The 25238-nt window shown below is 40.4% G+C and overlaps 1 protein-coding gene across 1 annotated transcript in view; it reads right to left on the bottom strand.

The window, feature by feature from the left end:
• exoc4 (exocyst complex component 4) overlaps window positions 1-25238 on the bottom strand; it is a 106905-nt gene that overhangs the window by 62983 nt on the left and 18684 nt on the right. The window contains exons 9-11 of the mRNA XM_020652962.3: window positions 18364-18509; window positions 17849-17937; window positions 4691-4787 (exon numbers count right to left, since the gene is read on the bottom strand). Of these exons, the coding sequence (XP_020508618.1) occupies window positions 4691-4787; window positions 17849-17937; window positions 18364-18509 (332 nt within the window). The remainder of the gene's footprint in view (window positions 1-4690; window positions 4788-17848; window positions 17938-18363; window positions 18510-25238) is intronic.

Genomic DNA, 25238 nt, shown 5'->3' with positions numbered 1-25238 from the left:
TCGTTCTTTTTCATTTCTCGTTCCATTGTCCTTCACTTTCTGCTTCCCTCCAGCGCTCGCTCTGTCAGCCTCCAACCTTCTGACTCTTTTCTCGTTCTGTATTTTTCACTCGACTATGGACTTGTATGAATTTAGTTATCTTCCATTATCATGAGTACTTCTGATGAGTTATACTGGACTTGACACAAAGAGCTGCGTACTGAATCGATTATAAAATGTTCAATGTCACCAGTGTGACAGTATGTGAAGAGCAGTGGGGTATTTCTAAGCTTTCTTTATGTCTTGGCTCACAAACGAAAAACATATAAAGGGTTTCGGATCAATCCTGCGCAAGACACAGTAAATCATTTAAAAAAATGACTAAAACACCCATACAATCAAACCCACAAGTTAAAATAAAAGTCCAAAAGGTCAAAATTGAATTGAAGTCATCCGATAAAAAGCAACATGAAGTCAGTTAGAAAGGAAATGTGTTTTTTCTTAAAATCCCTAATATGAAGAAAACTGTCCATATTCCTACTGGGTCTGATAACACTTTACTTACTAATTAACCAAGATATGGCAACACAGAAACTCTGTCAGACCTGAGGCTTCGTACAAAAACACATTTTGTTTTGCACAGACATAGAACATCAAAGTATCACAGACTTTACTTGGCTTGGTCATCCTTTGGTTGGTGAACAGGGGGAGATTAGAGGTCTGTTGTCGCTGTTCAAAATGTCAACATCTTCCAGAGCAAAGGGTGTAAATATCACCTAAATGTCAACAGGAGACCCAACAAGTCAAACTAAATAGGCTGCTACATGCATCATAACTCCCCTATGCCAACCAAACATTGTGTTTATGTGTCTTTAAAGATAGACCATATATGCTCTAATACATTTGGGTGTGATAGCTGTAAGGGAAGAACCAATCTAATTCATGAAATTAGTACAAGCTTGGAGACTGCTAAGCCTAAACCAGACATGACACTTATCCAAAATGGGTTATGTATAGTCAGTCAAATGGTTATATAAAACCAGCTAGCAAATATGTAACCAAATAAATCAACAACAATGCACACTTGACGGCATGTTTCAGCTGTCTTTAGTCTTGTCAAAATGAATTTAAATTCCTGGTGTCACAAAGTAATCCCCCTTTTCATCATATTTCATAATTACTGGCATTTATCCACGGCTAGGTTGCAGTGGCAGCAGGCTAACTGAGGTAGCCCAGATGTCCTCTTCCCAAGTCACTTCCTCCAGCTCTTCCTGGGGGAGCCTGAGGCATTCCAAGACCAGGTGGGATATAGAATCACTCCAAGCATATTCTGGATCAGAGACGAGGGTATGTTATTCCGCTCACTCTTGGATGGTTCAACACATCCTGTCCAAAGCAGAGAAGCTAACAAGCCGTAACCTTGGAGTAGTCCAACAGCTGAATGGCAGTGGCACCCTATATGTCCAGGGTATTCCCAATAGAAACTCTCGGGAGTGCACTGTGAATAAAACATGCCTCAGAGCAGCTTTAAACTAAATATGAGAGCTTACTGGACACGTACAGAACCATTTTACATGAGAAGTGTTTTCAATCTTTAATGATAAAGCCACTATATCACGAAGAAGATTCAACTTAGTCTGGCTCTCTTTTAGTCACTTGGCCTAATTGCGCATTACATATACATGTATATGCTTCCAATAATAAGGCAATCAGATGCAAGATCACCTTGAACAGGATTAGATTATTAATTATGACGTAACATGGAATGGTAAAACACACATATAGGAGACAGTTCTGTACATTAAAGTAATGATGAGGTGATAGACGTATGTGGAAACATTTATTTAAGCTCTTGATCTGATTGATCTATACCCGGGTTTTTGAAGAATTTCAATTAATCTATTTGGTGCAGGTGAGCTACACAGCATCTGCTTCCATCTATCCCTATAAAAAGAGCTCTCAGTTAATGGAAGTTGAAAAAAACTGAGTTAAACTGAGGCTCAAAGTTGGCTAGATACTCTACTAATGGGGCTAATATAAAGACAGATTGTGCTCATCCTGAATCTCAAGTTCAATACAATATTTTACTCAAAAAACACAAGTACAGACTAATGGGATGTGATGTTAAACAAAACCATGATTCATTTCAGATGGTGGAATCTGCAGCTGCAGTGTTACTTTTGAAACAAGACATAAACAAAGATTGGATAAAAGCAGAGTAAGTGAAAAATTATGAAAAAAAAAACATCATAATCAACAACATTTACACCCTGTTGTCTCATACGCCACTGATTTTCCTGCGCTGCAACCCCATATGGCCTTTGTCATTAAAGCTGCCATGAGTTGCATGGCTGGCTGCAGGGGGTGTAGCGATCCATCAGCGGTGTGCCAGAGCTTTGCCATTAGAAAACCATCTGCAAGAAAACAGCGCCCTATTGGCACTGGAAGTCTAAGGAGGGCAGGAAGAGAGAGAGAGGGAGGGAGCCCTGTGTGCTAGGTGGTTTGGCATGATTGATATGAACCATTACAGACAACATGGGAGAGGCTGGCAGAAAGCTAGTCACCGTTTTATTTTTGGTCATTTGTTCAGACAAAAGCTTGGTTGGAGCCACAGTGAACAGTGGGTTAAAAGTCAGCATGTGTGCGTGCGTGCGTGCGTTTGTGTGTGTGTGTGTGTGTGTGTGCGTGGCATGCACATACAACACACACACATATAGAGTACAGGCAGCCCCTCCTCTCTTTGAGACCAGTAATCTGCTTTCAAAGAGCATCAGTCAATCAAACACAAGGTAACATGACAACTGACAACACAGTTTAGGTAAGTGGGTCTGTGATGAAGAGCAGAATGGATATGATAGATGAAGTGCAATCGAGCTTAACTAAGTGACCTGACTGATTCCTTGGGATTCAATACAGTTTAGTGAGTCCAGTGTTTAACAGTCATGCCATAAACTTGGCATGAGACGTGGGAGTAAATGTAAAGTAACGTCAGCTTTTCTCATTCGGTTTTGGCATTTAATAATTTTATCTTAAATCCCTGAATCTTGGATTAGAATAAGAACTCTGTGGAGCCGAACAGCAAATCCAGTTAGCTCCCTCGTAATACTGTTACTACCCAGATGGCATGTGTGAAGCTAGAGGTAGGCAGGTTTTCATGATTTTATAGTCTAAACATGCCACCTTAAAACTGTTTTTTTTGTGCCAAAAATGCACACTTGTCCTGCCTCTTTGAATTTTAATATGCATCATAATGTTAAAATTCGACATAGTATGCCAACCACCATGGAGTGCAAGTCGGAAACATCTCGGTTTAATGGATCCCAGAAGGTAATGCATCACTGTATGGAGGCCAATTCGATTAAACTGCTTCACTATTAGATTGAAACAACTCGCCTGGGACCACAGTGCTGTATAGAAAACTACCAGACGTACAGAACGTTCCCAACACAAAGACAAGCCTTCACAATATTCACATTTTATGGGGAAAAAAAGCAAGGGTGGCAGTTGATTCCCAATTCATTGATTGTATCAACCAAACATTTTGAGCTGAAGGAGTAGTGTTTAACTGTACATCATGTTTGATTTACGATATCCTGCTAAACACTGAAAAGGTTGAAATCGATAGATGGTCACTAAGAGTCCATGTAATGTAATTAGTTCACATTTTACTGGTATTGAGTCATGTCCTAGCCTTCATATGTCTTAAGTGGTTTGGCCATCGCTCTCTGACTGACCAGTATGACACCAGTCGTCCTTTCACAAATGCATCTGGTAAAGTTAATGGTATCCTACCAAGACTGTGCCAGCAAACACAAACACTTTCTGTCATTCAGGAGCTTTATTTTATTTTGATGCTATTAGAAGGCCTCATGGTGGGCATCAGAAATGCTGTTTAGTAGAACATCCTGGTGTTTAACATGCCCTTAAAAGCAGTTTGTCCTCGCAGTATAACCGCATAAAACTTTAAGATAACCAAATCTTTAGCGGTCAGATTGCTAAATTAACAGTCAAATACGGTCCAATTTTATAGTGAGGGCTTATTTGAAATTATGATTTGCTTATCATTTAATTGAGCTTTCATTGTGACTCAGCTCGTTCATTGTGACTCCGTCCACAGTCATTACACTAAAACACTACTTCAGCACTTGCCCATACACAGTAGGCAGCAGCCCATTATAAATGAGCAGCTATAGACCTCTGGATCTTTTGTGTTGCGGATCACATTCTCAGTAAACTACAAACACATCTTGAAACTTCACTGAATAAACATTTAGTCATAGACTGTGTAAAAACAGTGGCCAAAGCTTCTTGGTTTCAAAAGTGAAGCAAATGCATAAGTGCTGTAAATGTGCATTGTTTCTCATTGCCAGCAGGGGACAGTAGCTCTGGTTGCAAAAACAAGTCTTATTGTATTAAACTGGATTTGAAAATGCAATACGTCCTTGTTGATTTGGTTCATCAGTAAACATTTTCAGGATTCATTTGTGGTTTCAATGGCTCTAATTCCAAGTCTTGTTCAGCACAGCAATGACAAAGTGGTGTATGCTTTAAGGCAGGGAGACATGTGATCGACCAGACTCTACTACTAACGCCTGTCAACTAGGACAGAGATGTAGGGATTTGTATCCAGCCTGCTGTCACAGTGCCTCTGCCCATTTCTGTTATACAGTCAATGAGGGTTTTTTTTTTTTTTTTTTGTTCAGTGCCATACCTGAGAAGAGGCTGGAAGATCACAGTGATGTTCCGCGCTCCAGGTTTGCACACAAACTTCATTTCTCCGCCTTCAATCAGGTTGTCGTCAGCACCACCTAGAAAAAAAAAAAGAAGACAAAACTTGTTTTGACCAAGACTCATACATAGGATGACATTTAAAAATGATGAGGTCCACCCAGATTCAAAACTAAATCGTCAATCATGCTGTGTCCTTTAACGAGACCCCAAATTGGAACCAACCCCTAGAGGACTGCTCTTTAAGTGACCCTAAAACTGATCACCCTGGGTGCATGTACCATAACGTTTAAACCTAAAATCTATTTTTTATTCAAAATAACTCATAACTATCATACAATATTTGAATATTTAACCAGTAAAGAAGTGCAGCTTCAGCCCTAATAAGCACATCATTCAATCAGCCCGGCTCTCCATCACAAATCTAAATGCATCCAGCAAGCTCCAACACACCTTCCAGTCCCTGCATCACTGCATGGGTGAACCCCACAGCTAACAGGGTTAATCAGAAAATCATTGCCATGTTACATGCTCAGAAAGGATAGCGAGGGGCGGGGGGGTGGCTGCAGACGGGGGCAGGGGGATATCATGGGGGAGAGAGAGAGAACACCAAAGCTCATTACCTCCACTCATCCTGAAGTAATCGATATAATTGATGGAGAAGAAATTGCGGCTCGTTGTCAATACAGCAAACGGGAAAGCAAAAAGGACTGTCTGCCTACGTTACTAGTGGCGGTGTACAAAGGTTTGGAATGAACACTACGCATGAATGCATATGTATATGTTTATGCAGTGCTCACAAGCAAATAGGTTAGAGGAGAGGGGGATAGGAGAGGAACGGTAGGGAGGTGGTGAGATTACTGCCTGTATGCAGTGGAAAAAAATGTTATCCATTTGAATTTCTTCAATTAGGTTTATGATTAAGTCCCATGAAACTCAGCAATACATGAATGAGGGCAGAAGAAACGCAATAAAATAAATAACCATCCATATATAAAATAATAGGAGGCTGATACCGTCACAGTAGAGCTTAATATGTGAAAAACCCTCGAGATGAATTGGCTCCAAGATTTAGGGACTTCATACCATGAACACTTTACTGTTACATTCTGGTCAGTTTAAAAAATGCTTGATGTGGAGTCAAGTGTACAGCAGAGGTTAAGTGGAAGAGAGGGATGGAATTCAAACAAGACTATGATCCAAGCTTTGATAAGATTTCCAAAAGAAAAAAAAAAAGTGTGTTTGTATATGCGCGTTCTGAAATGGTGAGATTGGAGTCTGGCACAAAGCCTCGCTCTGTTTTCTTCTTTTTTTTTTTTCCATTTCCATGTCCAATGCGGCCTTGCAAAGCCCGTGTGATATAACACAAAAAGACTTCGACACAGTGCGAAGAGCCCGTTCCGCGTTACCTGCACGGCCTGTCTTGCCTTGCATTCAAATGCATATCAACCCCATTGTTCCCTGCTTCCCGCGCCATAATACATTTTCTAATGGAACATGTTTCGTTTGAAAAGAACTGGAGACAACATCCAGAGTATTTTCATTAAAATGACAAGGGAAGCTTTCATTCCCCCTTGAAACTTTCAAATCAAGGGGGTTTTCTGATTCTGATCTGTTGCCATGAAATACGCCTACCCACATTCATGTTGCCACGTGGAGACAAGAGAGGAGGTGCAAATCACTCTCTTTTTCTGAATCTCTCCATCCATTCATCCATCCTTTAGTGCCAATTCAATTAAGTCTCAATTGCAGGCTCCTAAACAAAGCTGCCAGCTATAATCCCCCTCCCGCGCAATCTCTATTTTTTCCCACTCATCACCAACGCGGTTGAAACTTCTGTATCCACGTCATCAACTTGCAACCACTCATTTTCCCCTGAATAACTTTAATGTCACAGTCTCACAGAACATTAGCCATACCTGTCTGCTCCAGGAACCAGCAACCCACGCTCACACCAATTGACTACCGCGTACGGATTCCTGATGACAGTGACCAATTTAATTTCATGCTCGAAACATCTGCATCCGTGTCAGACAAAGGAGCGAGGAACAGACCTCATTGATCCATGGGGTCTGGGACCGGCTGCCAACAAGGCAAAGCACAGATGAATATTAAATAGGCCTGCATTAATATGCATGGTGCTCTTCAGAGGTGTCTAGACGTGACAGGGGGGCTCCGGTATCAGGTCAGGATGTCACCAAACTGCTGCCAGAACTCTCCTCCACATAATGTTTAACAGAGCCATTTTGTTTGTGTGTGTGTGTGTGTGTGCCTGAGTATTCGTTAGACTTGTTTGGATGGGTGTCCCTTGGTGTGTGGTCTGATCCAGGATTAGCGGGAGGAGTGTGTGTGTGTGTGGAGGTGTGGTGCTCAGTGGGACGGCAAACGGAAAGCTGGAGAGGAAGACGCGACACATTCTAATGTGGCCAAATCTGCCTGAAATCCCCCCCGAGGGCAGCTGCAACAGAACACACCTAAACAGACTATATACAAGTTATATCCATAAAAAAATATCGACGGGTAAAGGAGGTGCAAACAAACAGGTGCAGATTTATGGGTGAAATGATTTTTAAAATACACATTTTGATTGGTTTAAAAGCACAGAGAGCCTAAAATATATGGATCGACCTCAAAAATCATAGCTAACATATGCTCACACACACTCAGAGTGACAACCGTCCAGCCCCCCGTGGTGCCTTAGCATGCGCCCCCTCCAGCCCACATGTAATCAAGTCAGGCAGTGACTTAGTGAAATTGCATTAGCTACACTTTCCTGGGTTTGATGAGAAACGGGTTTTGATCCTGTGATGAATTCCGGCCCTGCCCAGATTTAGGCAGGAAGAGAATAAACGTGTGATGCCTTCTTTAACACACTCCGACGTCCCCCTGGGACCGGAGTGTTTCTGTATGCATCTGCGAGTGTGTCAGAGAGGGCGAGATGAGGAAAATCCAGACAGACGGGGGAACCGAACAGTCATAATCCCTAATTTACAAGTGGTTGGAATCTGCTTCGTGTCCACAATTTGAATTTCTGTGCCTTTTATGGACAAAAAAAAGGCACAGCAGCAAACGCAAAATTTTGTCATAATGAAGTTTACTGCCAAATATTTGAATGATATCTGGGTTCAATGTGCAAATATTTACAAAGTATCTATTTTGCTTTTGCGAACAGTAATTTTTAACCTTTTTTTTTATTTGAGTGACACTTTCAAACTGCTGCTTTTTGAAGTGCTTCTGCTCAAGTGTAACTACTATTATTTTGTCTTCATAAAAAAAGTGCAACATTGTCATTTTTTGATACCAGGTGTAACTAGCTGTGTTAGGTTGAGTCAAACTGAGATGAATACTACAGGACCAATGATAACATACTATTACCAAGGTCACATTGTTATAATAATAAGAATGCTACTTTTACCATAATCAATCGTCCTTTATAGAATATAAACGTCTAACAACTAGTGTCATAATGTATTGTACTTCACATGATGAATAACTGACCTTTCAGATATCTATTAGGCCAGCTATATAATTCCTAAATGTGTTTAATCTATTTTCATTCATTTTATTTAAAGACAATATTACAGAAACCTTATGATCACACTTTTTAATCTCTCTTTAAAGCCAGTGTGCCGAGTCGGGTTTGTGTCATCTCAAGAGGATCAAAGACACCTGTGATCGCTGTGGCTGGATTCTGATTAGGACTGGCAGAAGGGTGATTGGTGTAATTGACTCACAATCATGTCCCTACACACACACACACACACACACACACACACACACACACACACACACACACACACACACACACACACACACACACACACACACACACACACACACACACACACACACACACACACACACACACACACACACACACACACACACACACACACACACACACACACACACACACACACACACACACACACACACACACACACACACACACACACACACACACACACACACACACAATACGGTCACATAGAGGTGAAAACAATTCCAGGAAAGACATCGCAAGCGGAATTTGACCATCATAACACAAAAACACTATCTTTGATGTTTCAAGTTCAAACATAACAATTTCAAATTCTGCATTATGTGCACCTTTTCATGGCTGTGCAGTAATTGTTGCTCTAAAACGAAGAGCAATCAGACAGCGTTCTTCCTTTGATTGAGGCCCCTAATCTGTGCTGCTAGCCAGCGCTGCACATTTCAAGCTAAAGTGCAATAGAAAGCCGCTTATAGAATAATCCAATTTTCATACTCAATGGCTTCATTCTGTAACTGTTATGTTATGGAAATTAGTTTAAGATTGATCAGTTCAGGTAATATTCTATGTGTGCATTAGTGTCCATGTATAGTTTTGAAAGAATAAGATTGGATATTGTCTACATTTCCACCGAGTCCAAACCTGCTGATCCTTTAGGAACCATTTCCATGTCAATTATTTATGACTCTCTGGTCAATCTGGGCAGCCCCATCCTGCTCAGACTGTCTTCATGTCTGATTGGTTCTTAATGAGAGCCTTCTATTATTAAAACTAATTTGACGGGATGGTATCTGCTGCTCCCCAAAGCAGGAGATCAAATCTTCCCCTCAGTCGAGAATAAACGGTATAAATAAATGATAGTATAAATAAATTCAGGTGTAAATTGAGTTGGATTAATAATTAAAGGCGTCACACTATGTGTCTCGGTGGTCTCCAGTTTAATGAATGCACATCTGTTCATGCTGGTATGACAACAATACTCTTTAGTAACAAAATGAATATTTATTGTGCAGAATGGTTTTCTTTTCTAAAACATGGGTGAGCGTCAACCAATGTGACAGATATTTTTTGGACGGCTGACATGTATGTTTTTAGTCTTTTTAACTTAAAGAACAAATAGTGTAGTAACGTGTGGCCCAATAAGCATCGTGCAGACTTCCAAAAGTTTGTGTAATATTTAAGACTCGAGGTTAGAAGTCAACGGTCATGCTTACTGTTCTACCAGGCGGTTTTTGGATGCAGTGTTTATTTGAGCCGAATGCAAATGCATTGACTGACATCATGAAGACATTTTGACCACCTGATAGTGCCAGAGGGAAAGTCAGTAGAATAGTTTTACTTCTACAGACCTTGAATATATTCTATGTAAATACAGATTTCCTGATAATCTACCAGATCGTTTTTTTTTTTTTTTATTTGTTTCAGTCAGGAACCAACTCATTGTCTAGCGCCGGGGCGACCAATTGTAAAGCAGTGCAGCTAACATGGCTTTCATCCCATTTAACATGCAAACCTGTAACTCAGATATACTCACTCACCTTAAAAGTAATGCATGTGTCTATGGGAAGCTTCCCACATTGCAAACTGAAACTGTTAACCAACTGAAAACCAAAGTTCAGAGGATAATCCTTGTACGACTGAAAAAATGATTTTGAGGATGCAAAAAAAACGATTTCACTTTGACACTTTGACTGGCGAACATGTTTTTCTACTACTTTCTAGCTCTGAGGAATGCATTCTGGGAAAGAATAACACATTAAAAACTGTTGAGTAGAATGAATGGCAGGAACACCAGCTCTTTTGTTGGTAACAATACTAATGTTACACAAAAAAAGACTAAGACTAACGACCACAGCAGACCATATTTTCTCAAAACACCCATTGCTTCCTTATTTTGCTGTAATAGCATTCAGGTATGCCAAGTGTGCTTTTTTTTATATTTTGGAATAAACCAGCACCGCTCTGCTCGCTTCAATCACCAAGGGTTTGAACACATGCTGCCATGGTCTCTTCAAGCTGTCAACCACAACAAAAAGATTTACTCATGAGTGATTGAGTACATGCGTGTGTGTGTGTGTGTAAAGGCTGAAAGAACTAATCGTCCAGAAAACCACGAGTCATCACATCTTTGATTGGACTCAGCAGGGAACCAGACAAAACACTGCACACACCTTCTTCTTTACTGGAGGAACCTTTTTATACACTCAAGATGCGTGTGTGTATCTGTGTTGGCGACTAAGATTGTGCACAGGTGCCAAGGTCTCTTCAGCCTCAAGTCCCACATGCCCTTCCCCTCCGTCATTTCTTCCCTCCCTCCTTTTTCCATTTGTTCATCCCTCCATCTTCTTCAATCAGCAGGCCGGAGATTAAAAGTAAACACAGGGGTGACAGTCAAAGCCGCCAATAATGACAAGACCAATGCTGATTAAAATTAGCCTCAGGTTGGGAGGATACACCGAGCTATCTCTCTCTGATTAAATGTCTGCGCTGTGTAAACTATTACAACCTTGTTCCATTCTCCCTCTGCTGTCCCCTGCATCCCTTTGTCATTTCAAGTCTTTATACATCTATTTTTTTTTTTTTTATCTTAGCCGAACCTTTGTTGGTCTTCATCTCTAACTTTTGGTTTATGTTTTCTCTCAGTTGGTCTTGGTGAGTTTACATTAAACCATCGGTTCCCAACTGGGAAGGGGGTCGTCAAAGATCTTTGGGCGGGACACGAGGCTTTGTTTCTTCTGGAGTTGTCAGAATTAGATTTGCGCTTATTAGCTAAATCCTGAAAACACATTTACTGGATAGTTTGTGCAATGGTCTTTTGGGAATAACAAGTGTAAGTAGGCCTATTCTTTTGGGATTGATTTGGGACTGCACATAAAGAGTTTCAAATGGATTGAGACACAAACTTGGAAGAATCTGTTTTGAGGGGTATTTCAGAAGGTTTTGAAATAACTTTGATGGTACACATTTAACACCATTCTCTGCATAGTCACTGTTCCTTTTCTATAAATATAAACATCAGTTACTCAACATTTGTATAAAGGTCCATGGTTTATCATCATCACATTTTAGATTTTGTTTTTTGTGCAAGAGGAACTATTGGAATGTGTCATGGTATTTCTTATCATTAAGATTTGATTGAAGAACACATGGCTAAGATACATGTGTCAGATTCTAGTAACTGTAATATGAGTCTTTAAATTACTGTAAGCGTTTTCTTCAATCCTTTAGTTGCCTAACAGGAGACTTGGTGAACAACAGTACAGTCAGGAGCTGATGTTATTATTACAAGTCACAGAACGTTTTCCACACTGTCTCCATGCTCCCCTCTAATTCAGCTCCAGAGCTACTGTAATTCAATCACTGGTCCCACTGCAGATGAGAATATAACACTACATTTGCGTGCGTGTGTGTGTGTGTGTGTGTGTGTGTGTGTGTGTGTGTTTGTGTGTGTAGACGTTGTGTAACAGGAGAGGATGGGAATCACATCTCTAATGTTTTAACCAATCAACCTTGCTGAAATCTATGTACGAGCAAATTGAACATGATGAGCCCAAGCTAACACTTACAAAATAAGTACTGAGAGCTACAGCAGGACATCTGCAGTTTAGTGTGTATGTGTGTGTGTGTGTGTGTGTGTGTGTGTGTGTGTGTGTGTGTGTGTGTGTGCGTGTGTGCGCGTGTGTGCCTGTTTTCACTGAATATGCAGAGCTGCTCCATATTTGCTTTCATGCTGAACACAGATACAGGCTTTTCACAGTAATGGCCTGTCTGGTAACAGGGGTACCTCGTGTTTTATCTACAAATACAGCTATGTCGCTGCTCGAAGAGGGCCATTCATAAAGGTAGAGGCACCTGGGGAAGAAGGGAATCATGTCATTTACTACTGACATTCCTGCAGTGAGTATAACTTGAATATAGACATGGTTACAACGTGTCATGCAGTTAAAGCATGTACATGTCAAACATGACATAAGACGCATACTTTGTGTCGCCCACATATGGTGCATAAGAAAAGCCCTCATCAGTCAAGATGTGACATGTACATCACTCAGCCTGGTTGGAAATCTTCGACAGGAAATACTGGCACTTTGAAGGACCACTATACAGAAGTGGTGATTTTATTTTATGCTCTGCATAAAAAGTTGATGGTTTTCCTTTTGCTACACAAGAAGAAATAATGTCTTAAAATTTCTAAGAAAGGTTTCTTTAAGTTGTTTGAAGCTAACATCATTTCCATAACTCTGTGACTAATAATATTTCAGACGTTATACATATTACTTCCTTAATGTATTTCATGACAGTTTAATCTAATTTTTTGGCAAGTGGAGAAGCAAAATATGTAGATAAGTTTTGGAAGAGAGACATAAGATTTATGGTAATTAGGGATTTATTTTCTTGTTTCGCAGCACACAAGATGTAATGTAGCGTTTGGGGTAGCCTGAGGTGTTAACAACGAATCTCATTTAAAAGAGAAACCAAACTCCAAAGTCAAGTAAGAGGTGCCTCTTCTTATTCATAGCTAAGAACTTAGCACGCAGGGGAAATAAGTGGTGGACTGTATAGTCTTTCTTTGAGACTCATGACATTTAAATATTGGATTTATTGAAATGATTACGCTGCCAGTTACACATGTGGGTCCATATGAATCTATAACTACTTGCTTTTCTTGCACGAGTTACTTCACAAATAAAATCTATTGAAACTATCCAAGTAGCGAATAGAGAGAAAAATTCCACCCTGGTAAAGATAGAAAGGCATTAACATCAAATCTCAATAAAGCATCAGTGTTCAGGAAATAAAGCATGCAGTGGAGAACAGGAATCAAATCAAGAGACATCAATCACAGCAAAGCAGATGTCTTTGACATTCCAGGGACATAATCCTTTAATAATTATTGACACTTTGACCGACCGAGTGCAGATCCATCTAAGACTGCGTTTATGAATATGATAAATCATAATTGCAAGGTCAGCTAAAGTCAAGTATTGATAACTCCATAATAATGAGTGAGCAACCGCCATCCTTGAATTCCTACAAGCAATCATGAGTATGAATGGTTGGAAATAAGAGTAACTGAATAGGCAGGTGAAGGATTTTACATTAAAAAAAGAATAAGTTTAGACTTTGACAATGTCCTCGTTTCAAAATGAATAATTTAGGAATACTGAGCAAGGCTGCAAAGAAGTCAATAGCTGGAAAATATGACTTTTTACTTTTATATTGATTTTTCAACGGGGTAATATTGGTTTCCCAGTGTGAGATTTGTATTGGCCGTTGCTGAGGCATCAGACGCATTACGTGTAAACAAGCAGATAAAGCTTCACTTTCACACACGTTTACAGTTACACTAAAGGAGAGACGTTACAGGGGCATAGATATCCCACCTTGAACTGGTAACTTAAACTGGGCTTTTGAATTTCTGATGACTCCATCCCCTTTTTCCAATGTCCACCTTTTGTTTAAAAATAGACTTTCCCTTAAAAATAACACATCCCACTGCCTGTAATCAAGTTCCCAGAGTATGCAACATCACACATCACTTGGCAGGAACATGCTGTGTCTGCTACTTTACCCCACACACACACACACACACACACACACACACACACACACACACACACACACACACACACACACACACACACACACACACACACACACACACACACACACACACACACACACACACACACACACACACACACACACACACACACACACACACACACACACACACACACACACACACACACACACACACACACACACACACACACACACACACACACACACACACACACACCTGTTAGCCCCACCCCTTGATATCCCACCTACCATCACCTCCTCTCTCGTCTCCCACTAGACATTTTTTCCATTTGCACCTCTTTTTTGCCCCTCTCCACTGGGCGGGGGGGAGTTTACAAATCAGCTTGACAAGGAACACCACTTCTGGTTGAACCTCAGCAGTCGTCACCCCCCCACCCCCCATCCCCTATCCCCTATCCCCCTTTTCCTCATCCTCTCATGGGTGCATGACGCTATTGTACATAAACAAGAAGCCTCTAATGCAGCACTGCTTTTTCTTTTCCCCCACCTCATACCGAGATGGAGATATAAAGGGGAGGGCCAGGAGAAAAGAAAGCTGTTTGTAACTAGATTCCTGCCGTATGGGACTCAGCCAGACTGTTTGTTTTTTTTGTTTGTTTTTTTTTTGTTTGCTGGGCACCATGTAAACAAGTCTATTTGAATATCAAAAGGAGAGCAGGGAATGTGTGGAATAGATTTGGAATGGAGTTGATTATGAAAACATCTCAGGAGGGGAGGGGAGTCAGAGGTGGGAATGGAAGTGCATGCCTTCAGGAAAAACAAAGGGGGGGAAAGTCTGAAGTGGGTATGTTTGTTTATATCCAGGGCACACATGTGGAGATAGTGTAGACTGGCTTTGTGTACGGCTGTCACGTGTTTGGGGGGGGGGGGGGCTGGTAACTTCAAATGTGCCCCGAGGCCAGGCAATATCTCGGAAAACACAACGAACAGCCGTGACACAAAGAGAAATCAAAATTTTAAAAAAAAGGGCTGTAAATGCATTATTGACTCTGTGTGGTGCAAGACTGCTGAGAAACATTCACCTCTCGGATGACCACTGGGGTACTCCCGAGTATACACACACACATGAAAGAGGCAATAATAAAAAAATGTAAAAAAGCACAAGGCGAGGGTTGTGGGAAAACAGCGGAGGAATCTGAACATAGGCTAACACACACTATAGCTGGAAAACTGTTACTTTCATAATTTATTCATAGGGAGCGTGATTGAATCTTGGGGAGGTTCTTTGATTCTTGAGTAGTGGTTTGTGGAGGATACAAACACATTGACAGCTGAGGATCTGCTGCATGTATGTGAAAACTACACACAGTACATGGCAATCTCACTACATACACTCTGAACACATCATCCAGCTGTGGCTACATATGGAGCCGTAATAAAGTCTTAAGATGAAGCATTGGATTAATTGAAGCGTACGAGACGTGTTTCTGCGGAGAGTGAGCAATTAAGCCCCCCCCCCCCCCGAGTGTCTGCATGTGTACGTGAGGCTTGTGGATATGCGCCTATGAAGCTGTGTGCATGCGTTTAATGATATATGGCGGCTCCTTACATCACTCCAGAGACATAAATTACAGATATTACAGATTAATTTCAAAGCCATTAGAGATACAAGACTGAGAAAAGGATATAAAATCACGTTCTATACACACAGCTGCTATGATTATTATTTAAAGATCAGTGAACATTCTACACAAAGCAACCTCTCTGTTAGCATGCTTTATATACATGTATGTGTCATGTAAAAAAGTACAAAATTGCAGCAAATTCAGCAAAGGATTTTGGGGAGAAAAAAAAAAAAAAAAGCACTGTTCAGATTTTTTAGTGCATGACCATTTTTTCTTCCTCAGTAAACGGTGGAGGGCTGGATTTAGAAGGAACAATCAAAGTCTTATTTCCGTGGCTGTGTTGGTGAGCGTCTGAGTTAATAACGTTATTGACTTGAAGCAGAGTTTTGGGGGGGGAAAAAAAGAGTTCAGGAAACTCCAAGTGGAGAGACTAAGAGACACACATGACTAAGCTTTAAGTGTTGAGTAATCCTGCAGCCAGAGGAACTCATCAACTCATCTCTCGTTTTGAACTCTTTCCCTCTCCCAACAGTGAGTTTAATTTGAAGAGAGGGCTGAAAAAAGTCCCCTGCCACACTGTGTTGATACGCACTTTTCTAATTTCTTCCCTCAGAAATCTCTAAATGGCTTCGTCGCTGGACCCTGATGAAAACAATGACTTTTAACCCTCCTCGGCTTCCCTCCTTCCCTCCATCCGTCTTCCCCCCCCTCCCCCTCTCCCTTCATCGCAGCCGACTTATTTCACTTTCTAAATGATTTCTTACTCTTTCAATCTCTTTTGCAGCCATTCAGGCCCCGGCCGAGGCTTGTGGCCGGTGCGACGCATTGTGACAGGTGAAATGAAAGCCCAGAGAAATCTCATCTTCTTATAAACGCTCCGAGGCATTCAGCAAGTCAAAAAAAATATATATATATATATATATTTCCCCCTTTTCTTTCAGAGGCGCCGACAGATGGAAGAAAAAAAAAAAAAGTGAGCTGTTATTTGAAGACCATTTGGGGTTTTCCTTTATCCTCAGTTAATCAATGCTGCTCTTGTTGTGGCCCGGGGAGCTGGAGCAGTACATTCTGCATACTTTCATACACTTCATACTGCATGACTGGCTTTTGTTTGGTAAAATGTGTAAAGTTTTGAGTCAAGTTGCTTTTTATTAAATGACAGAACTAGAAATACCGTATTAAAACTTCATTATTTAAATAGTATTTGCCTAAAAAGTCAAATGTAATTATGAAGATTTAATCCAAAGACAATTCTGTAAAGTATTGAGGCACTGCTGTTGTTGTCCTTCACCATCTGCTACATTTTATCCAAATAGAGTCAATGAGGAGCTCGGGGTGAAAATAAGGAATAGTAGCAGACAAACAGCGCTGTCAGGCACCGCTGATTGAAACCTCAAGGTCAAAGAAGAGAAACACAAAGCCGGAGAGTGAGAGAGAGAGAGACACACAGAGAAGGAGAAGTAGGAGCAGCTCAGACTCTCCAGGGTCTAGCTGTGCAGCTCACTCACTGTGCTTTCTTGCATGTGTGTGTGTGTGTGTGTTTGTGTGTGTGTGTGTGTGTGAGAGAGAGAGAGAGTGAGAGGTTTTCAAGGCCTCTCCCTGTAGGCGGATCTTGCAAAGTCACCCTGCTCTCTGCCTCTCATCAATCTCTTGCTCCATCCCTGATTCCCTCACCGCACTCCTTTCTTTTCCTGAGTGTAACTTCTCGACCTGCAATGTGCCCATCCTCTCACCACGGCACCTTTTGTTATTCTGCTCCCTCACGCTCTTGATCTCTCTCTCTGTCTCCCAGAATCCCCTCCATCACTCTATAGCTGCATCTGTTGGCCATCTCTTCATATCTACGTTTTTGTTTCTTTTTTTCTGTTGGGTCTCTTTTTTAACCACTCCCCCTCTCTCTCTCTCTCTCTCTCATCCTACGCCCTGACCTCGACCTTCCCTCTGTGTGTACTTGCTGCGCTTTCCTCTCCCACAAACGGCAACCTCTGTCAACTTTGCTCTCTTCACTCGGTTATATTTTCCCCTTTTCTCACCGTTAAGTCAATAATTTTCACACCTTCTGCACTGTTCCCTTTCATTCCCTCCCATCTTCTTCACTTCTCCAATCCAGCTGTTAAGGAACCGTCTCTACCCACAATCTTTTCCTGTCCTCCCTATTTCTCAGTTCATTAGAACCCCCCTCCCCCTTCCTCACCTTGTAGTTCTCCACTCTTGCTGTACAGCTCTCGCCTCTGCTCCCTCAGGTATGCACTCATGCTGATGGCATGGGAAGATGATTCAAACCTACCAAACAGACGAAAGGTTTCATAAGTGAGCGCTGGAAAACATCGAGTTTGAGACGTTAAACAGAGCAGATTAACACTTAAGAGATGATACATCATAGTATAAAAATATATTTTTATTATTTCAAGGACTTTAAAATGTTATCCTATCTTAAGCCCTGTTCACACTTGCAATGCTAAAACAGCCTCCCCTTAAATCTTCCGGGGGGGGTCCGATGTTATAATGACAGTTCATGCCTTTATATTAATACTACGTGTATTTTGAGAAATTACAAAATGAACAAGTTGAAAAGAACGTACACACGCTTCAAATTTTGCAGCCAACCCCAAACTGTTTGTGAAACTTTCAGGAGTTTTGTGAATGTGTGAAAAGGAACGTGGTTTTATTTTTCATTTATTTAGTGTTAAACTGTGACTAGATCCTTACTTGAAGAGCGACTGCTTGGCACGCTGTGGTTTCTTCTTTGAGAAAAAGGCTGCAAACTCACTGCCGGTGCTGGCATAGGAGAGCTGAGCCGATGGCTCCGTGGCACTGCGGCTGTTCTTCACATCCAGATACTCCATCAGCAGAACCTAAACAACACACAGGGCCCTCTGTTAAAAGCTCAAGTAATAATACAAAAAAAGGAAATCCATGAAATAAAAAGATGAACTGAGACAGTGAGTTGTAGAAGGACTTGTGGAATATCACATCAAGATTAGTAAAAGGATCACGAACACATAATGAGATTTTTTTTTAAAGCACAATCTTAGCCAAGTAAAAGAAGAATCAGCTTAAATGCTACTCTTAATTCTTTCACATTCATATTCTCCCTGTTAATATTAAGTAGGTAATGAGTAGTGAAGTAGTAAAGCTTATTAATGACTTCAAAGCTCCCACTCAAAATCATATCCTGAAAGCTCGGCCAATCTGCTCTCTTCACTTCATCCACTTATTCAGAAGTGCCCCTTCCATCTATAAATCCTCTGTACGGCAGATCTGCTCCTCGTTTAAAGGTAAAAAGAAAAACAGCCATATTAACATACATTTTTGACTGTCTGACTGACTATGCTGGTTTGCCATAGAGCTCACCTCAAAACAAAGCTAAAGCCAGTGTGGAATTGCAAAGACTCAGCGAGTTTTTGCACGTTGGTTTAATTGGTGATAGGCGCTTTCATTCTGTTGCAATGTCAGAAGAAAAAGTTTATTTTTTGTTTTGACTTCACATTTAGTGTAAAATTGTAACTAAGATGCCTCGTTCAGTAAATGTATGCAGTATGACTTTATGAGAGGGCAGAAATCCTGGCAAAACACTGGCTGTGTCTGAAACCACTTACACTTAACATACTGCACTACACACTCAAACAATGCGATCTGCATACTTAACCAGACCGCCAGCATGCTGTTAGCAAAATGCTAAACTACGGGTCAAGTGATGTGTTTCCGGTCCGAGCTTCGTTGGATAAGCTAGCATCAAGCTTGTCAGCCAATAAACAGAATTCAACAATATACATCCACTCATTTCTAATACAGCTTCATAGTCCATCTTTATATTATTTGGTAACATATCAAATTAATATCAGTTTGGTTTCTTTTATTTGAATGTCGATGGCGCAATGGATTGTGGGATTTAGTACACATCTGGGCATTTCTCACATTCTACGATTTCAGATCAACTCCTATACTGTTCAACGAAAGACAATCCAACCCTTGAGATCAAAAAATAGCTTCTGATATGACTGGGTGCCTTTGATGACTGCCGTAAAAATGTGTGCAATCCTTTCCCCTGATCTGTCCGCATGATCTATGGCTAAATCCATCAACGTCTTATCAAGCTTCATAAAAATCTTATCAACTTCTAACAATAGCCGAGGACAAGCAGACTGAAACTCCGGCCAGACGGAGAAAGTTAACTTCCTCTCCTCTATCATTCTATCTGCACCGGTCCCTCTGTAGCTTTCATTGGCTCTCATTTTTCAAAATCTCCTGGTGCTTCATCTCTCATTTTTCACATTTCTATTTTTTCCTCTGTTGCTCTGTCTACCTCAGTTCATCTTCTCCTTCTTCATTCCTCTCTCTGTGTGAATACATATGTTCTAAAATAGCCTCCCATATCTAATAGCTTCATAATTTAGCAGGGCCATTTAGCCCGTGATGTGTCTAATTCTGAGGCACAGTGCGGGTCAGCCCAGAATGGGACAGGAGTAATGGCCAAGCAGATGGAGCTCCATCGTGACCATAACGATGTAATTAACACCGCAGAGAGCAACCCCCGTCATGCATGGGAAAGCCTTCACATGCTAGCATGGATCTAAGTGCAGCAGCATGCACGTATATCCATGAACACACTGTGGCTAATAAGGTAGCATTTGGAACTTTTTGTTATAAAAACTGAATTATACTGATGCATAAAGAAGAGCCTTAAAGGGGCGCCGGTAGCCTAGTGGTTTAAGTGCACGCGTCCCATGTACAGAGGCTATAGTCCTCAAACAGGATGACCTTGGTTCAAATCCAACCTGTTGCTCATTTCCCACATGTCATCCCCCACTCCCTCTCTCCGACTTCTGACTCTATCCATTGTGATTGTCCTACTGTATCTCCACATAAAGGCATAAAAAGCCAAGAAATGTACCTACAAAAGAAGAGCCTTTAAATGGCTGCGCACTCCATACAAATAAGATTCAACACACACAAAACTTCTGACGTCACCACAATAACAACTTGAACATTTTTAAGCCATGCTAGCATCTCTGTGAAGCTGTACCTTTTGCCAAATGCTATCATCAGCAGGATAACAGTGTTAAGTCCAGAAAGCTAACGTGCTGGTGTTTAGCAGGTTCAATGTTTACAATGTTAGATTAGGGCATCAGCATGCTGACACTCGCTAATTATCACTTTCCACAAACTTTCATGTGATTCCAATGGAAATTATATGTGAAGCTATTTAGAAAAGCATTGATGTAATTTCACAATAATAATATTTGTTATTCCAAAGGACATATACAAAATATTTGGTGTTACAAAAAATATATATTGGCAGAGGTTTCAATGCCTTGGATTAAAATTCAGACCCAAACTCTTATTAGGACAAAACATTTTTCAGTATTTAAACTAAAAATAGTCCCGACTCTAATTGAAGAGAGTCTTCTGTCATTGTCCTAGGTATCAAATGTTCAAGTTATTATTAAAGTTAAACATGTGCATGCAAACCCCACACGTGCTATTACTGTTAAACAATTACTCTCCCACATCACAGGCAGTGCTGGAGGCCATATCGCACACGCCCTCTCCAACTGGCAACACCAGGGGCTCCACTTGCCACTAGCCCCATGCTGCAGCTAATCCTATCAGTATATTAATTACTAATGATGAGCTGATGGAGCGAAACCTCCACTTGCTTGCAAGCAAACGCCCAAGTGGACTTAATGAAATGCCAGCACTGGGCTGATGAAGGGGCTCCGACCCTACTTAAATTGCATTAGCCCAGAGACAGAGTGAACTTTGGAGGCAATTAACTGGACTGCTAGGACAGAGAGGAAGATAGAGGAAGAGGGGGATGAGAGGCTGAACGTAAACCAGAGGGAGAGAGAAGGTTGAAGGGAGAGCTAAAGAGAGGAAGAGATGTGCAGTAGAGAAAGAGCAAAGGATTATAGGTGGAGGATAAACACTGAACAGTATGCTGAAGGGAGAAAGGAAAGGCAATGGAAATGGAAGTGAGTTAAACAACCAGTTGCTGCTGATTTTAGACCGTCAAGGAGACTTTGAAAAAAGAAGGGTTGCTGTCTTTACCTCTTAATTAAATAAGGATCTCCTATTGTTTTTTTGGGGGGGAGGGCATAAGCCTATGGTAGAAGGCCTCACAAATCTTACGTCAGCAATTAACAACTTGCAGAAGAACACTTTTCTTAAACATCAGTCTAACATCCAAAATGTGCCCACATCACACGATTCCATTGCAAAACTGAACTAGCAGCAGAGCCGAGGATTAATCTTTAGAAAGATGATGAGATGACAGACTAAAAAAAAAAAAAATATCCGTGCAAACTCATTATGAAGAATAACAGAAGTCAACTTTAAAAAAACTCTTTGGTGAAAAATGTGCTCTCTTGAATTTCTTTTTATAAATGACAAATTGAGAATCCTAATTAAAAAATTAGTCACAACAACATCTTTTCTAATTAAGCCATTATGTCGTAAATTGTATTATCTCTTGGTGTTCAAATAAGCACAGCAATGAGTCAACTACTTAAGTTCTCTCTACAAGTTAACTACTCAGTCAGCTGACTGATGGCATCTACTGTATGTTCTGCTAAATACAAATAAGACAACATATTTATTGCATTGAGTGTTGCGATTATAGCAGACATAATGCATAAAAATGAAATGCACATTTATCTCTATGAGCTCAAGGATGATACCTACCACAATTTCCGATGGCTAAAGATCAACGACATGCTGCACTATTAGAAAAAACTACTCCAAATGTTCCAGTTAAATACAACATACTGAGCGGTGTTTTGAGTACTTTTGTATTTCGACACAAATTTGTAATAAGACCTTTCCTCTTGTAAAAAATCAATATGTCTGAAAAATATGACCCTTGATATTTGCTTTGTTTAACCCACAGCCTGAGAATATAGCCTGAGGAAATCTGCAAATGATTGGCCTGGGCAACCACCTACATCTATTCATATAACCTGGAAGTATGCTACATACACTGAAAAAAACATCTTATTTTTTCTTCCTTCTTCATTCCCCTTACTTTAGGCCAAGCATGAAATCTCATAAAAATATGTATTATTCCAGCAACAAAGAGGCTTAGATCGTATTCCTGTCAGTGTCACCTGTCAAAGACTAGGCTGCAGAAATAAGGACATCAAAAAAAGCAGGAATAAGTCAAAGCCATTTTCAGAGAAAAGAACAAGACATGGCAAAGGGACAGAAGAACTGTTTCAAAGAAAAGACAGGGCTGCATTAATACATATTCAGTAAGATAGGATATAATATACAATATGTTGGGATATGATGCGATATGATGCTATGCCATGGCATGTCTTAAAGTACAGTACAAGATGGTTCAAAGAAATGTACTGTCCCCTTGAGCTTCCAAAGCAGCAAAGTCAGTTTTTTGTTGTAGTTAATGTTCGATAAGTGACCTCGACTAAAAGGTGTCGAGGAGCTGTTGGAAAGCAGGATAGGGAGAAATGTATTTCCCATTATTAACTTAAAATCTATGTTCAGGGGTGAATCTGTAAAACCACAGAAGAAATGGTTGACGTGGATATGGCACACAGAGGAAGCAGCTCTTCACACCAGATATGAACACAAACTTCTTGAGTTCGCCTAAACTTGAATTTGCGTGCATGTTTTGAGACTTTTTGTGCTATTGGGTGAACATTCAAAACTCACATCTCCCTCAAGAGCTGCCCTGACAAAGAAAATGATTTCCACAATGAATAATCAAATGTAATTCCATCAACCACACAATCATGCTCTGCACCTGAGTGGCTTGGGTCTCGTCCCAACTTAAATCAGCCCACGAGACTGAGTGCTAAGTTCTTTTAATATGAAAGAAGAAAAGCTCCATCACAGTCTGCCTTTGTAATTCATTACCAGCACTCCCATCTGCTTCTACAAAAACTGAATGTCCTGATGCAACCTCTTTGTGCCTGGAGAAAGTGTATCCTCATCCTCCATCCTGTCCATTAGGGCCCTAACACCCAACAAATCAGTTCAATTAAGACAGCATCCCTCAAAGCCTTGCAGGTGAGCACTTGTCGCTGCATGAACTCTGCAGTCAATCAGCCAAAATAAAAGAAATAAATATCACTTCATTTCCAACCTCTCCCTCTTATTGAGTCACTTCAAAGCAGGTGGGAGAACAATCGCTCCACAATTTGTCACTTTCTTCAGGCTTTATTGAAATTGGCTGTTTTCCTGCTAAATCTCTTGGCTGGTGTCTTGTCACAAAACATATCGACTGATATCCCTCACTGCTAGCTTGAAGTTTAAGTCCAGAGTGTCCTTGGCCGCCAAAGAAAGTGTTCTTTACACACCCTGTATTGATTTTGCTCCAGAAACTTCAATAACCTTCACGAGTTCTGACAGAGCTTCAGCCACAGCTTCTCCCGCAGCACTGAACCACCACCAACCAGTGGGGGTTCCCACCTGGAGTGTAGTGCATCTAGTCAATCTTTTGAAGGCTATCTTGTCCACGGGAGGAAAGGAAAATGTGCCTGCGTGTTCACTGAAACCCATTTTATATCTGTGTGTCCTTGCTGTGTCCTTAACATTTTAGTTTCGATGTGAAAACATTTGTATGTATTTAGACAAAGAAGAAACACCACAGTATAGAAAACAGAACTTTGTAGTGTGGAGTGGTGTTTCTATGGAAACTATCCTTTTAGAATCCGTATTTTCATTTGTGTTTCTATTCAATTGGGAAATTATAATATAATTATAACTTTTATTTGTATAGCACATTTAAAAAAAATTTTTAAAAGAGATGAAAGCAGTAGATTGGGGAAAGCAATACCATAAATAAAAAAACAAAATAACAATGAGATGAACTGAGGATTTTTGGGAAATTAAGTAATTAGAATAATAATGTGGGCTAAAAGATAATAAGAAGATACAAAGGAAATCAGACTATGCCAGGGCATTACTGGATGTTTTATATAAAACTGCAGATTAAATGTACCAAAGTGAAGACTACGGTACTTATAATATAACTATTCAACATTATTGGATATATTATGGTGTCAGACGATCATTGCTGAAAGTAGACTGAAGCAAATGTTCTTTAACTACTGAATTTAATTGATTAAACAGTATATCAAGTTAAAGAAAATCATTCGACACCAAACCAGCCCCTAAAACCTGTGAGAGCAGTACATTGTTGGATTTTAAACTGTTGAAGTGACTCACACTGTTTTGAATGATTTGATTATAAGGCTTTAGTCATTTATTAGTTGTTTTTTTGTTTAAGGAAAATACTAAAGGATATTCAGACTCTGCAGAGTCATTACATTTTTCAACAAGTCATGAAGTTAGTTCAGTTAGTTCCTACAAAGCAATCTGATTGGACCAGAGGCATTCCTTGAGTGACAATACAGAGTACAACATCAATGTGACTATTCGCATCACTCGTCCTAAGCCAAGAGTTCTAAATACTTTTAATTGACATTTACAGCTGACACTGTTTTTCATTATCAGACAATCTGATACCTCAGAATCACACAACAATCAAGACTGAAGTAGAATGTTTGGGTTGCTAAGCAACAGTCTAGTTTCAGTTAAATTGTGGAACGTATTAAGCTGAA

The sequence above is a fragment of the Labrus bergylta genome, chromosome 23, assembly GCF_963930695.1.
Source record: "Labrus bergylta chromosome 23, fLabBer1.1, whole genome shotgun sequence".
Lineage (NCBI taxonomy): Eukaryota > Metazoa > Chordata > Actinopteri > Labriformes > Labridae > Labrus > Labrus bergylta.
The sequence above is the reverse complement of the archived record's forward strand: the minus strand, read 5'-3'. Positions and strand labels throughout refer to the sequence as shown.